The sequence below is a fragment of the Hordeum vulgare genome, chromosome 2H, assembly GCF_904849725.1.
Source record: "Hordeum vulgare subsp. vulgare chromosome 2H, MorexV3_pseudomolecules_assembly, whole genome shotgun sequence".
Classification (NCBI taxonomy): domain Eukaryota; kingdom Viridiplantae; phylum Streptophyta; class Magnoliopsida; order Poales; family Poaceae; genus Hordeum; species Hordeum vulgare.
Window position 1 is genome coordinate 616612054 of NC_058519.1, and position 12209 is coordinate 616624262.

At 45.4% G+C, this 12209-nt stretch overlaps 3 protein-coding genes across 3 annotated transcripts; 1 reads left to right on the plus strand and 2 right to left on the minus strand.

Moving 5' to 3' along the window:
- The first annotated feature begins 860 nt into the window (after positions 1–860).
- LOC123427865 (probable purine permease 11) lies at positions 861–2213 on the plus strand. Its single transcript, XM_045112000.1, has one exon. The coding sequence runs from the start codon at positions 867–869 to the stop codon at positions 1884–1886; it is 1020 nt and encodes a 339-aa protein (XP_044967935.1). The 5' UTR covers positions 861–866; the 3' UTR covers positions 1887–2213.
- LOC123427864 (ribosome biogenesis protein BRX1 homolog 2-like) lies at positions 2095–5915 on the minus strand. Its single transcript, XM_045111999.1, has 9 exons — positions 5658–5915; positions 5001–5242; positions 4752–4893; positions 4280–4358; positions 4028–4152; positions 3428–3529; positions 3269–3337; positions 3080–3178; positions 2095–2546 (listed from the first exon to the last, which is right to left on the minus strand). The coding sequence occupies exons 2-9, from the start codon at positions 5201–5203 to the stop codon at positions 2409–2411; spliced, it is 957 nt and encodes a 318-aa protein (XP_044967934.1). The 5' UTR covers positions 5204–5242; positions 5658–5915; the 3' UTR covers positions 2095–2408.
- An 837-nt stretch (positions 5916–6752) lies between these two features.
- On the minus strand, positions 6753–11532 carry LOC123427866 (protein INVOLVED IN DE NOVO 2-like). The gene is made up of 8 exons (XM_045112001.1): positions 11362–11532; positions 10510–10576; positions 9580–9744; positions 9183–9370; positions 8723–8905; positions 8406–8621; positions 8063–8307; positions 6753–7107 (listed from the first exon to the last, which is right to left on the minus strand). Exons 3-8 carry the CDS (start codon positions 9737–9739, stop codon positions 7104–7106), a joined length of 996 nt encoding a protein of 331 aa, XP_044967936.1. The 5' UTR covers positions 9740–9744; positions 10510–10576; positions 11362–11532; the 3' UTR covers positions 6753–7103.
- Between the last annotated feature and the right edge of the window lie 677 nt (positions 11533–12209).

The following is a 12209-nucleotide window of genomic DNA, read 5'->3' on the forward strand; positions in this document are numbered from 1 at the left end:
ATATATGCTGCTAAGAGGGCCGGGTTTCCATTGCTCGTAGCACTCGCAGTTCTCAGCAAGGTGCCGGTGTGAAGAACAACAGGAGACGAAAGGGCGAGCAGAAACAGACACCATCGATCTCATTCTGCTCTTGGAGCAACATGTCGAGTCCTCAAGAAATCCAGCTCCAGATCAGAGGTAATCTTTCTCTGCTCGCGTTCCTGAGGCGTGATTTTATGCGTGTATCAGTGGTTTCCATCAGCCCCGATGGCTGTTTTCTTGATGTGTTACCTGGCTGCGCGCACGTTCCAAGTTCTCGCAGCTGATCTTGAAAAGGCGGTCGTTTTTTCTGAACAAAATGGACCGGCAGGGAAAGAAGGGTCGTCATGGAAGTCCAGCATTCATGTGTAGTAAATTGATTGGAGACAAGCAAATCATTGGAGAGTGGAAATAAATATATAAATACATTCACACCAGTGATCTTATCTTCCTGTGATTGGATTCACAAGTTGTTTCTTGCAAACAAATACATAAATTCAGTAGTTGGGACTTGGAACTGAAGCAGAGTAGAAACACGCAGACCTGGGCTACACACAGTACGTATTCAGTTGTAGTCTAGCACCCGTAGAGTACGTTCGCGGCCATGCTCGTGCAGTCATGGCTCATGCATGATGCTTGGTTGAGTACAACAAAAGAGCGAAGCAAACTTTCAGTTTCTTCTACAAAAAATGAACTGGGCTTTACAGATGCACTTACGAAACGTTACCTTTTCTGTCCACAAAGCTAGCATTCCAGAGCAAGAAGAGTCCGGCCATGGCGAGAACGGCGCGGGGCCGAAGGCCGCCGAGCGCCGACGGCCGGGGGCACGCGGCGTCAGGTGGTGGCTGATGGTGCTGCTGGACATGCTCGTCGTGCTCTGCGGGCAGACCGTGGCCACCCTCCTCGGCCGCTACTACTACAACTCGGGCGGCAACAGCAAGTGGATGGCGACGCTCACGCAGTCGGGCGGCTCGCCCCTGCTGGCCGTCCTCCTGCTCCTCACCCCGGCCGACCCCGTCGGCGAGCCGCGGCCGGCGGCGGCCAAGATGGTGCCCATCTACCTCGGGCTCGGCACCCTCATCGGCTTCGACAACCTCATGTACTCGTACGCGCTGCAGTACCTGCCCGTCTCCACCTTCGCGCTCGTCGCCGCCACGCAGCTGGCCTTCAACTCCGTCACCTCGCGCCTCATCAACGCGCAGCGCTTCACGGCGCTGATCGCCAACTCCGTCGTCGTGCTCACCTTCGCGGCGGCGCTGCTCGGCGTCGGCTCCTCCTCCGACGGCACCTCCGCCGCCGACCTGCCGCGGGGCAAGTACATGCTGGGCTTCGTGCTCACGCTGGCGGCCTCCGCGGTGTTCGCGCTCATCCTGTCGCTCTTCGAGGTCACCTTCGAGAGGGCGGTCGGCGGGAGGACGTTCCGGTGGGTGCTGCGGGTGCAGATGTGCACCAACCTCGTGGCGGCGGCGGTGGCGGTGTGCGGGCTGCTGGCGTCGGGGGAGTGGAAGACGATCCCGGGGGAGATGTCGGCGTTCGAGGACGGGAGGGCGAGGTACGTGGCGACGCTGGCAGGAACGGCCGTATCGTGGCAGGCCATGTCGGTGGCGTCGCTGCGGCTCATCACCAGGGTGTCGTCGCTGTTCGCCAACGTGACGGGCACCGTGTCGCTGCCGCTGGTGCCGGTGTTCGCCGTGGTGCTGTTCGGGGACCGGATGACCGGGATCAAGGCCGTCGCCATGCTCATGGCCTTCTGGGGGTTCCTCTCCTACGTCTACCAGCACTACCTCGACGGCCGGCGCGCCGCGGCACAAGGAGAATGCTGCGTGTGCGCGGCGCGCGCGGGCGGCGAGGCCGTTTTGCCCGCCTGACACGTTGGTTGTGCTCATGGCCAACCAAAGCTCAAATTACAGTAGTGGATGGTGTCCTAATAGCATTCTCTTTTTCTTTCATTTTTCTTCTGAATATCATCCCCACATCCTGTTTGTTGGAGACTTAGAATTCAGGTCATGTTTAGACAAGCATTTTACAAACCAGAGTATCCGAAAAACACAGTATTCCAACAAAATGCCACAGCAAACATCTAAGGGGGATATATATTACTCCTGCCAACAGATCCAAGGGGAAAATGACATGAGATCGTATCAATAGTTTTTACCGAGGCTTTGCTCATTTGCTTGCAACAAAAGACAAGGATACGATATGGATACACACAGCCAGTAGCAAGGCGATATGGATACGAGCAAGAACGGAATCCAGTTGTTTTACATAGTGAAAATATGCTTTGATTGTCATACAAGAACGCAAAATTCAGTGCTTGGCGATGGCCAGCATGCATCAGTTCGCCGATCGAATTCATTGGTACAGTCACTGCTGCGCCCGCACTAGCTTTGCTAGTCTTCCCCTTTCCAGAGATCAGCAAACTCATCAGGCTCCAGGGTGTTCTCCATCTCGTGCATCTTCCTCCTCACCTTCGCCTTCACCTTCTTGGCGTACTTGCCTGCCTTCTTCCTCTTCTCTAGTGCGCGGATCTGCTCCAAATCAACAACAAAAAAACAGATGTGGATCAGTAGATGCAAAGGCATAAATATGAACATTGCAAAAATCATTTTTTTGCAACTGAACAAAATACAGGATATCATCAAAATCCTGGTTAACACATGAGCAGTAAACATTTTTAACCAGAACCCACAACAAGACACCAGACTATGCATGGCACTAATCCATTTTAAGTTTGCAATGAGTTACTTAGGTACAACAAAACAAGAATAGAACGGAGCAGTAATGTACAAGGAGTGTATCTGTAATAAGAAATATAATGAATGGATGACATGCATTGAATGTTCCATTCCACTGGTGCAAACATGACGTAATAAAGCTCAGCGCTGCTGAAAAAATATCATGGCACTACAGATTATTCAACTTGTTGGTTTCCTCAGTCAACTTCTGTTTCAACCAAAGAAACAAAAGAAATGCATAATATAACTATTCCTAGATGATGGGAGGTGAACCCAGATTTTCATTACAAAGATGTTTTCTATACATGAACTGATGAAAGCAATACCTGGTTGGGAGACACATAGAATGGGTTCTCAAACAATGTGGGGCCACCAAAACTACCACCAAATATTTTGATTGGATTCAAACAGAACCTGGGGCCAACCTACACACAGAAATTTAATCAAAAAACTGATTAGTAACCAGAACCACAAGGCATAACAAATTATCAAGATATAAGCTCAGTCTACTTTACCTCAACAAGTGTCATTTTATCTAGGCCTCCTTTATCAACTTTGTCAATCTCATTGTGGGGTACAGATATCTGTCAAGTATATCATTTATTAAAATTCAAATGGCGCTAATAACCTGGTAGAGTTCATCTAAATCAAAATTCAAAAGACCAATACATCACCTGATAATTTCTGAACCAAATGTGGTCATCCACAATGGAGAAGACAAACACATGATCATGAAAAGGTTTCGCCTTCCGATGATCTTTTGGTGTAGCAAAAATCTGCAGGTACAGAATGGGCAATGAGTTAGCTCTGAGGTTCTTCCATTAAAAGAAGAGCATGTCTCCATAGGATTACTAATTTGACCCTATCGAAATATATTATCACCTCTGCTATGCAAAATAAGCACTGGGGGCTAAGGAAAAATGGTTTGTTTTTATAAGCACCTAGCTTTGAACATGGCCTTAGAATATAACCTGAGTTATTAAAGGTGAATCCTTCCTTCAAAGGCTTATATTATAACCATGACAAAAGACCAATAGTGGATGCATCATACCTACATGCTAGTCTATAACTACAGCGTACAAATATTGTTCGATCATAAACATGAATTGAAAATCAAGTTTAACCTCTTTTGGCACCAAGTAAATAAGAATAAATTGATATTGCAAAAACAGAAACAAAAAGGAGACAAGATTAATACAGGTCAATGTAAGCTTTGTTGAAAAATGCTGATAACACGTGCACAAAGTCATGTAACAAGTCAAACCATCACGTACTTGTGTTATCATTTCCTTCAATAGCTTCCAGTGAGGCTGCTGGTCAAAGTTTGAAGAAAAGGTTAGCAAAGGACGGGACCCTTTCAGATGGTTGCCGGTGAGCTTCAGTTCTTCCATAGTGTGAACTGCACGTAAATGTTACAAGATGGTTGGGCTTTAGTAGATGAGAGTTATCACGATAAAAATGCATGCATTATATAATCCAGTGCATAGTAAAACAACTGGATAACTACTATTGGCGCGAGAGTATACCAGCATTGACTAGAAATTTCACAGATGGCCCTGCAGGAGACTTGACCATCCAAAGGTAAAGATCTTTCTGTTTTCTGCACTGAAATATACATGCAGAAGATTCTTCAATATAAGAATTAGCAACTCTAGTACATACTCAAATTGTCTAATTTTGGAGTGATGTCACACTGACAGGAAAACAACAACGTGGAGTCAACAGCTCGTAAACATTGTGAAACAGACAGTGTGGATTATAAATCTCAGTAAATTTTACACCAGCACAATGATACGGATCAGAGCTAAATTTGAAGTTGATGTCTCACCAGAAAGGACAACCTATTCCATGTTAAATGCAGTATGAATTAGTAATCTTTAATGTTCCTAACTTCCTATTATGTAGTTCTCCTATCAAAGTAGGCGACCTTGAGCTAATCAAAGGTAAACTATTACCATCAAGCAAGCAAGCAGCGGACACAGTATTCGTGTGTAATACCTCAAAAAAGAGGCAGCTGGAGCAGCTCCTGAGCTCGACCAGCTCATTCAGCGCACTGCCCTTGCTCTGCTTGGACTCAACCTTGCTGTCCTTCTTGGCATGTGGCAGCAGCGACACCACGTTCTGCATCAGATGCCGGTACCTATGCACACACCAATTCAATCCGCAGAATACTTAACGCCAGCCACAAAAGCATCGGGCCAACAACCACCAACACAGAACTCCAAGCAGGGAGGGCAGCGCGCTCACCTGTAGATGATGCGGCGGGAGCACGTAATGAGCACCTTCTCCTTGTTCCGGAAGAACGGCCCTTCGTCCTTAGAAGCAGGCTCGGCGGCCGAGTCCTTGAACCCGAAGAGGGTGCGTTCCGGCCGCTCTGGTGCAGAGTCATCAGGCTTCTCTATGGCAGCAGGGGCAGTAGCATCGGAGCTGCGCTTCCTCTTCTTCGCCATGGCGTGAGACGCTGGGGCTTCAGCACTTAAGGGCAAAATCTACCAAAACAGTGACACTAATTATCATAACAGAATAACGAGGAGCACAAATGTTGGCATCACAGATCAAGAATTCACATTGCTGTAGGCTCCAATGAAGCACCCATACATCTGGATTCATGACATAACAGAGAACATTTGTATGCGGGCGACCGTTTCTGGGAAAACGCAACACTTGGCAAAAAGGGAACCATGTACTTAATCGACAGCAAACCATTTATTTGGCCCAATGGCCAGCAAGTGCTACAAGGATTCTGTGTTCTTACAAATAGTGCATACGCATGCTTGGTGTGCGGTGCGAAACCTGTAGGGTCGCAGAACGCCGCACATGCCGAGCCGCCGCCACGGCTCGAACGGCCGTGTGCGCACGGAGCATAATAAGGGAAAGCAGGGGAGAGGGGCCGAGTGGCTTTACCTTGTGCCGGAGTCGAGGAAGAAGCGGCCACCGGAGGCGCGGCGCAGGAGCCGTCCGAGTGAGCGCCGGCGCAGGCAGGGCCGTGGTTCCCCCGAGGACACGCCCGGCAACAACACCGCGGCGCTTCGTCTGGAGAAGAAGGGAGGAGGAGGCGGCGGCGGCGGCGGCGGCGGCGGAGGCAGGGAAGAAATTGACGATTTTTATCTGTGCGATGGCGTGAAGAATTGGAAGGAGGAAACCCTGAACCTGAGTTTCTGGGCGATGTTGATGCTGGGCTGGGGGTAGTCGTTTTTCGTCGTGTTGGTGGGCCGGGTGGGCTGCGGGTAGTCGTTTTTCGTCGTGTTGGTGGGCCGGGTGGGCTGGGCGTGTGAGCGCGGGCCCGGTCAGATTTGGATTGGGCTCCACGCGGACGCGGCTTGCCTGTTCCTATCCGCCACATAGTGATGAATGAATGAATGAATGAAGAAGATAAACAAACGCTAATCTCCATGGTTTGGCGTCTTAAACCGCAAAAAATCTCACGCTGATGCAAACGGGAGCACATCAAATCAGACCGATCAGAAACAAGATCCTAGGCATCGAGAGACCCTGTGGCTTCGTCAAGCACTGGCCATGGGAATCAATCATGACAATGATGATTAATCCCAGGCATCATCACCTCTTCTCATTCCTCCTTTTCAGACAATTGCTTGATTTTCCCTGCCGATTTTTGTAAAAATATACGTCCGTCTTGTCCAGCTTTTGTACGCTTATACGTACTATGTAAAATACAGTTGCACTTCAACCAAAGCAAGCAGCGAGGGTAAAAACAAACAGGGCTTATGCCAATCAAAGACAAACACCTCATACAATTCAAATGAAACATAATGGTGACAACCATGTTGGTGCATGCAATTCAGTACTACTCCCTCCGTTCCTAAATATAAGTCTTTTAAGAAATTGCACTAGGGATCTACATACAGAGCAAAATGAATGAATATACACTTTTAAATAAGTCTACATACATCCGTATATAGTCCACTAGTAAAACCTTTAGAAAGACTTATATTTAGGAACGGAGGGAGTAATATTTTTGAGTTGATAACCTAAGCATCCTAGCACACTTAACTTGCTCTCTTTTCCATACCTGAATGACAAATATCAGAGTAGCAGCTAATTTGTTACTAGTAGTAGATGGTAGATAGAGTAAGTACAAGGTAGAACAGTACAAACTGCAGATAGTCATAAGCTACAGCTTGATCCGACAACATCGAAATTGGTCCAACAACGTGAGAAGGGCTTGCTCTCATAGTCCCCCCGTCCCCCCTCTCTAATTGGTACAGTCAGATTAATTAATTATTCAAAGCACACGCTCATAACAGTTTTTACTACGGAGTACTACTTTAACCACCAAGGGGATATGGCAACCTCTTTCCTTGCTGGTGCATCCTACAGGTGCCATCAAATCTACCTGCATGATAACACAAGGGAGCGCAACGATCAGTACAAGTAAGATGCTTTTGGGGATTTCAGTAGCAGAGTTTGCTTACAAAGGACTTTGATCCTCCTTTCTTGTTTATAAGGGAACTTTTATTTAGACCAAGCAAGCTTTCATTGTTGTAAGAGGAAACTATTTCTGGAAATAAAAAAGAACAGAAAACCATGACAGGGCAATGCAAGAACTCGGTGTGGAGTTGTTCGTTGTTTCAATGATCTGATGTTTCATGGATGCACCACACAAATATTTACCTTGAGATTCCTACAGTGGGTATCAAAGATTCATGTGCCGTATAGGCTGATGCTCTGATGCAGCGAGCATTCACAAATCAAATGATAGGCAGAAGAATAGCATCTAGAGAAACTGAAAGACTCTCAGATGATTAAACTAAATGCCTCACAGGTGATTAAACACAAGCATATGGGTATGGTTGAACTAGAAGCACAGCAGGCTTTCATTACTGTAAAAGGAAACTGTTACTGGAAAGAAAAGAAAAAACAATGATCTGATGTTTCATGGTCAGGCCTTATTCTTGCCTGCCTGAATCACACAAACATGTACCTTGAGATTTCTACAGTGGGTACCAAAGACTCATGTGCCACATAGGCTGATGTTCTGATGAGGCAAGCATTCACAAATCAAATGGTACAAAAGAATAGAATCTAGAGAAAATGATAGGCTTTCAGATGATTAAAGATCAAGTAAATGCCCTCCCGCAAAACAAACAAAAAGATCAAGTAAATGCCTAAGAGGTGACCAAAAACACAAGAATATGGCTGAACCAGAAGCAAAGTAACGCATGCATGCAGCTGCCATTCAGATGCTATCGTCGTTAAAGTCAAAAATGTTTCTGACAGACTCCCACAAATTATCATGACATGTTCCTATATATATGGAAAACTTACTACAGAGAAGCAGCTACATGTACCTGCGAGTCTTCCTGCGCTTGACCACTGTGAGTTCTTGCACACGATCACCCATGTACTCCGTACACTCCATTAGGGTGGCTTTCCTGCCCTCATTGTAGTTCCATAGCTCATAGACGATGCTCCTGTCGCCTAGGCAGTTGTACTCTTTCATCTCCATCAGCGCATCGACGACAGCTTTGTGGGGGCCTTCTCCCCATTCCTTCTTCAGTTCTTGCAGCTTATCATCATTGACATTGAGAACCTCCTGATGATGCAGCAGCACATGATCTTTTAATGTCGATAATTGGTCAACCACAACTAGTCAGATACCAAGAAGCTTTCCATAACTGTAAGCTGACATACCTGATGATTGCCCTCAACCGTGATCGTGTTGAAGGGATTCCAGCTCACGTCAGTGATCCGCTTCTGCCACAGTGAGTATAGCTTACTTGATGCATCAGCGACTTTTGTGGTACGTATCTTCTCAGCGCAAGCAATCTCGAATGCCTTCACATTCAGTTTGCCCATTTCCTTTATCCCGATCATCCGCCCGCCGTATTTATCGATTTCAAGGAATTTCTGGGACAACGACTGGTATGTCACATCGGCTACCATGTCTATAAACAGTGCAATATCTATCTACATATATCTGTACAAATATTTCATGACTGTAAGCAAACCTTGATCAGATGTTCACGCAGGGCCACCATGACATCATCTCTGCTTGGTGGAACAACTGAGGCTTGGCCAACAATGAGGTTGTTTACCAGCATGCGCGCATGACTCCCTTCCACCATGTCGGCATCATTTCCCGGAGGTCCTTCAGATGGCACTTCCAGTTGCCTCACTGGTCTTGTCTGCACCTGCTTCGTACCGAAACTTCTATAAGCAAGACATGGTCCACTAAGGACAAACAATAAACAGAAAGGAAACTACCAAGTTACATAGACTGAAGTTTTTTCATTTCTGCATGGATATAGACTACAACAAAAGATATATAACTTCTCAGGTGTTAAGTTGCATGGCAATACGATGAACAGATAACAAAAGTAGGAAACATAATGAACAGATAACACTGCAAAACTAATGTGTTTCGTTTTCAAGCAAGGGTCAGCACTATAGGTTCAGGGGTGTGATTACCTGACTAACTTGGACAAGCTCAGAAGCACATAGCTCAGGTTGATTTTTCTTAGCTTCCCAGTCTTGAAGCTTCTTCTTTAAAAGCTCCAGCTCTTTTTTATTTGCAGAGGTCTCCTCGTTTCCTGCTGCAAGCTCCTTGTTTACTTCCACAATCATTTTGTTTGCCTCCTCAAGTTTGTCTTTCAGTGCTGCCAAAATGTCCCCAGTTACCATGACATTTTCACATCAAAACTGATATTTTAGCACTAAAATGGTCCAAGACTGAAATAGATGCACGCCGATGATGAAGCTTACCAAAAATGTGTTGTGACACATTCCAATGGACACGAGTGTCATCAGGGTCCTAAGAAAACTAATTTAGAAATAGAACTTGAACCATGTGAAAGAGATTACAGACCATAATAATCATGCTGGAGCTTCTCCTTTTCTTCTATAACTTCATTAACCACAGCCTTTGTTTCCATGTACTCGAGGGTTGCATCCCTGTGATAGCATATCTTCGACTCAAGCTTTGAAACCAATGATCCAGCGCGGGCCATTGCTCTGCCGTCACCCATAAAGTCTGCAGGTTCAGTAGCCAGCAGAGTATCACAGCATAGTCAGTTTACACCATGTGCACCGTTCCACACCATATCATACAATTTATACTACTAGTACTATTGTTGTTGTGGTGGTTAGCTATAGCTTTTATCTGACAGTTTGTGCCTAGCGGTGCTTCCATGAGTTAAAATTCAGGTGATTATGTAGAAAAAAGGATCGTTTTGGCACTACCGAACATAGTAATGGGATGGACAATAAGCATAAGACACACACTTTTTATTTGGTATCCAGTTCCTGAATTTCATCAAGGTTACATAAAGGTCCATAAACTTATCTCCCTTTGCATGCTCATTATTGTGTTTAGCTCATGCTTTATGTTCTTAAAAACATTCAGAAAACAGATGCTGCTGATAAGAGACTAGGATTGATTACGATGTGTGCTTCTCTGTTTTACCACCTTGTGGAAATACTCCCTCGGTCTGAAAATACTTGTCATAGGAATGGATGTATCTAGATGTATGTCAGCTCTAGATACATTCATTTTTATCAATTTGTGCGACAAGTAATTCCGGACGGAGGGAGTACTAGTTAATAGAGGAGTAAATGTCATATGGTGTTCACAAATGTAGGCATGGCATCAACATTGTAGATCAAAACAATTGCAAGGTGGGATTAGTTATTTGGGCTACAACCTAACACGACGCTCCAGAATCGGAGAAAAAAATCCACAGCAAGTGATGCGGCAGATACACTGACCAGATCCAAGAACACGCAGAGAAGACCTAACCTTAGCAAATGGAGCACCACCGAGATGGCAAGAACCAGCACCACTGTCCTTCAAACGAGTATGTACTCTGCAAAGGGAAACGATAATCAGGTGAGTGAAGGGACTTATGCAATTAGCACTCCACAAAACCGAAAACGTAGTTGCCCACCCAGAAGAAACCCATAATAAAAGATAAAACATTTTCTCCAACTTTCGAAACAAGAAGAAACCAAAAAGAGTCGCAAGATCTAAACCTGTTCTTTCAGACAAGCATCCCCAAAATCAAAAGTTCAGGTTTTGCAGGGAAAAAACATTAAGTTTAGGGGGAAATGTTTCTCCCAAACCTCCAAACAGAAACATTTTCTTTAACGTTCGAAACAAGAAGAAAACAACAACAAAAAAGTCGCAAGATCTGAACCTTCTGTTTCAGACAGGCATCCCAAAATAAAAAATAAAAATAGGGTTTTTTGCAAGGAAAAAAAAGGAAGTTCAGGAAATATAGTTTACTTCCAAACCTCCAAAAAGAACACAACTTGCGCGGGTAAATTTCACAAAGTTAGAGCGAGGCTCAAACACGAACAGACGCTCCCCTCGACCCTGTGGAAAAGGGTCGCCTTTATAAATTATAACCAACCAAAAGAAACAGAGATCGGAGGCAAATCCATGGCCCATGGGGATTATCTTTGACCCTCTGGGAACAGCATTGGCGAAAGAAGTGAGTTTATCTGTAAGACTGTAAATCGCACAGCAAATCGAAGGCGGGGACGGCCTGTTCAGCCCCCCGAGCGGCACAAGGAGAAATCTGCACCTTCTACGACGCACAAAGAAGAACAGCGAGACCGGAATAGCTAAGCGGAAGGGAAATCGCAGTACCAAATATTGGGCCTTCCTTGCACACAGGGTGGGGGGTGGGGTGGGGGCGGGGTGGGAGAGAAGAGACGGGCAGGGCAGGACTCGGGAGAGACTCGACGAACAGGAGGCGATGATTTTGGTAATGGGTGTACTACGTCGTCACCCTGTGGGGCCCACGTGCTCACAGGTTTGCTGCTTCTTCCGGGTGTGAATGGGTGGTGGCTTCTTTATTCGCTGAACAATGGAGTACAGTGTGTACAATTTTTCCGAAAATCAAGCTTTATAAAGTTTGGCCAAGTCTATTGAGAAAATATTTATAGTGCTTTAATTACCAGGCAAACAGTCACCAAGGGTATCACAAATCCACTGATGTGGCACCCGGCTCACACCGACTGGTTTACCTTAGAGGGTGCTTGATACGTCTTAGTCCCATGACTGACTAAGGCTCTGTTTGGAACCATCCAGATTATATAATCTAGTTTTTGTAATCTATTGTATTTTCAAACAGGACAGTTTATATTGTAGATTTTATAAACTAGATGATCAGATTATTATAATCTCATAAACTGCTCCACCCCAGCTAAAATGAGATTATGGATTACAAATGACGTGTTACCCTTGTAAACTTCAAGAGAATTACGCAGTGCCACCGTCACTTTCCTATTTTTCCTTGTAAACAGAGGGCAAACATGTCATTGTACAATTTAAAAGCTGGTTTACAGTTTATATAATCTGACCTCCAAACATGTCCACCTGGATTATTTTTATAAACCAGATTATATAATCTATGTTCATAATCCAGATTATCATAATCTATTATGGTTCCAAACAGGGGCCTAAAACTTGCTAGCCTCACTTATGCTTGGATC

Excerpts from the sequence above, each read along its gene's own strand:
- LOC123427865 (XM_045112000.1), top strand. The coding sequence starts at position 867 with ATGGTGCTGCTGGACATGCTCGTCGTGCTCTGCGGGCAGACCGTGGCC.
- LOC123427864 (XM_045111999.1), bottom strand. The coding sequence starts at position 5,203 with ATGGCGAAGAAGAGGAAGCGCAGCTCCGATGCTACTGCCCCTGCTGCC. Across the intron at positions 3,338-3,427 it reads TTTGGTTCAGAAATTATCAG|ATATCTGTACCCCACAATGA; the intron begins GTGATGTATTGG and ends TATACTTGACAG. Across the intron at positions 3,179-3,268 it reads ATAAAATGACACTTGTTGAG|GTTGGCCCCAGGTTCTGTTT; the intron begins GTAAAGTAGACT and ends TTCTGTGTGTAG.
- LOC123427866 (XM_045112001.1), bottom strand. The coding sequence starts at position 9,739 with ATGGGTGACGGCAGAGCAATGGCCCGCGCTGGATCATTGGTTTCAAAG. Across the intron at positions 8,622-8,722 it reads TGCGTGAACATCTGATCAAG|AAATTCCTTGAAATCGATAA; the intron begins GTTTGCTTACAG and ends TCGTTGTCCCAG. Across the intron at positions 8,308-8,405 it reads CGGTTGAGGGCAATCATCAG|GAGGTTCTCAATGTCAATGA; the intron begins GTATGTCAGCTT and ends CTGCATCATCAG.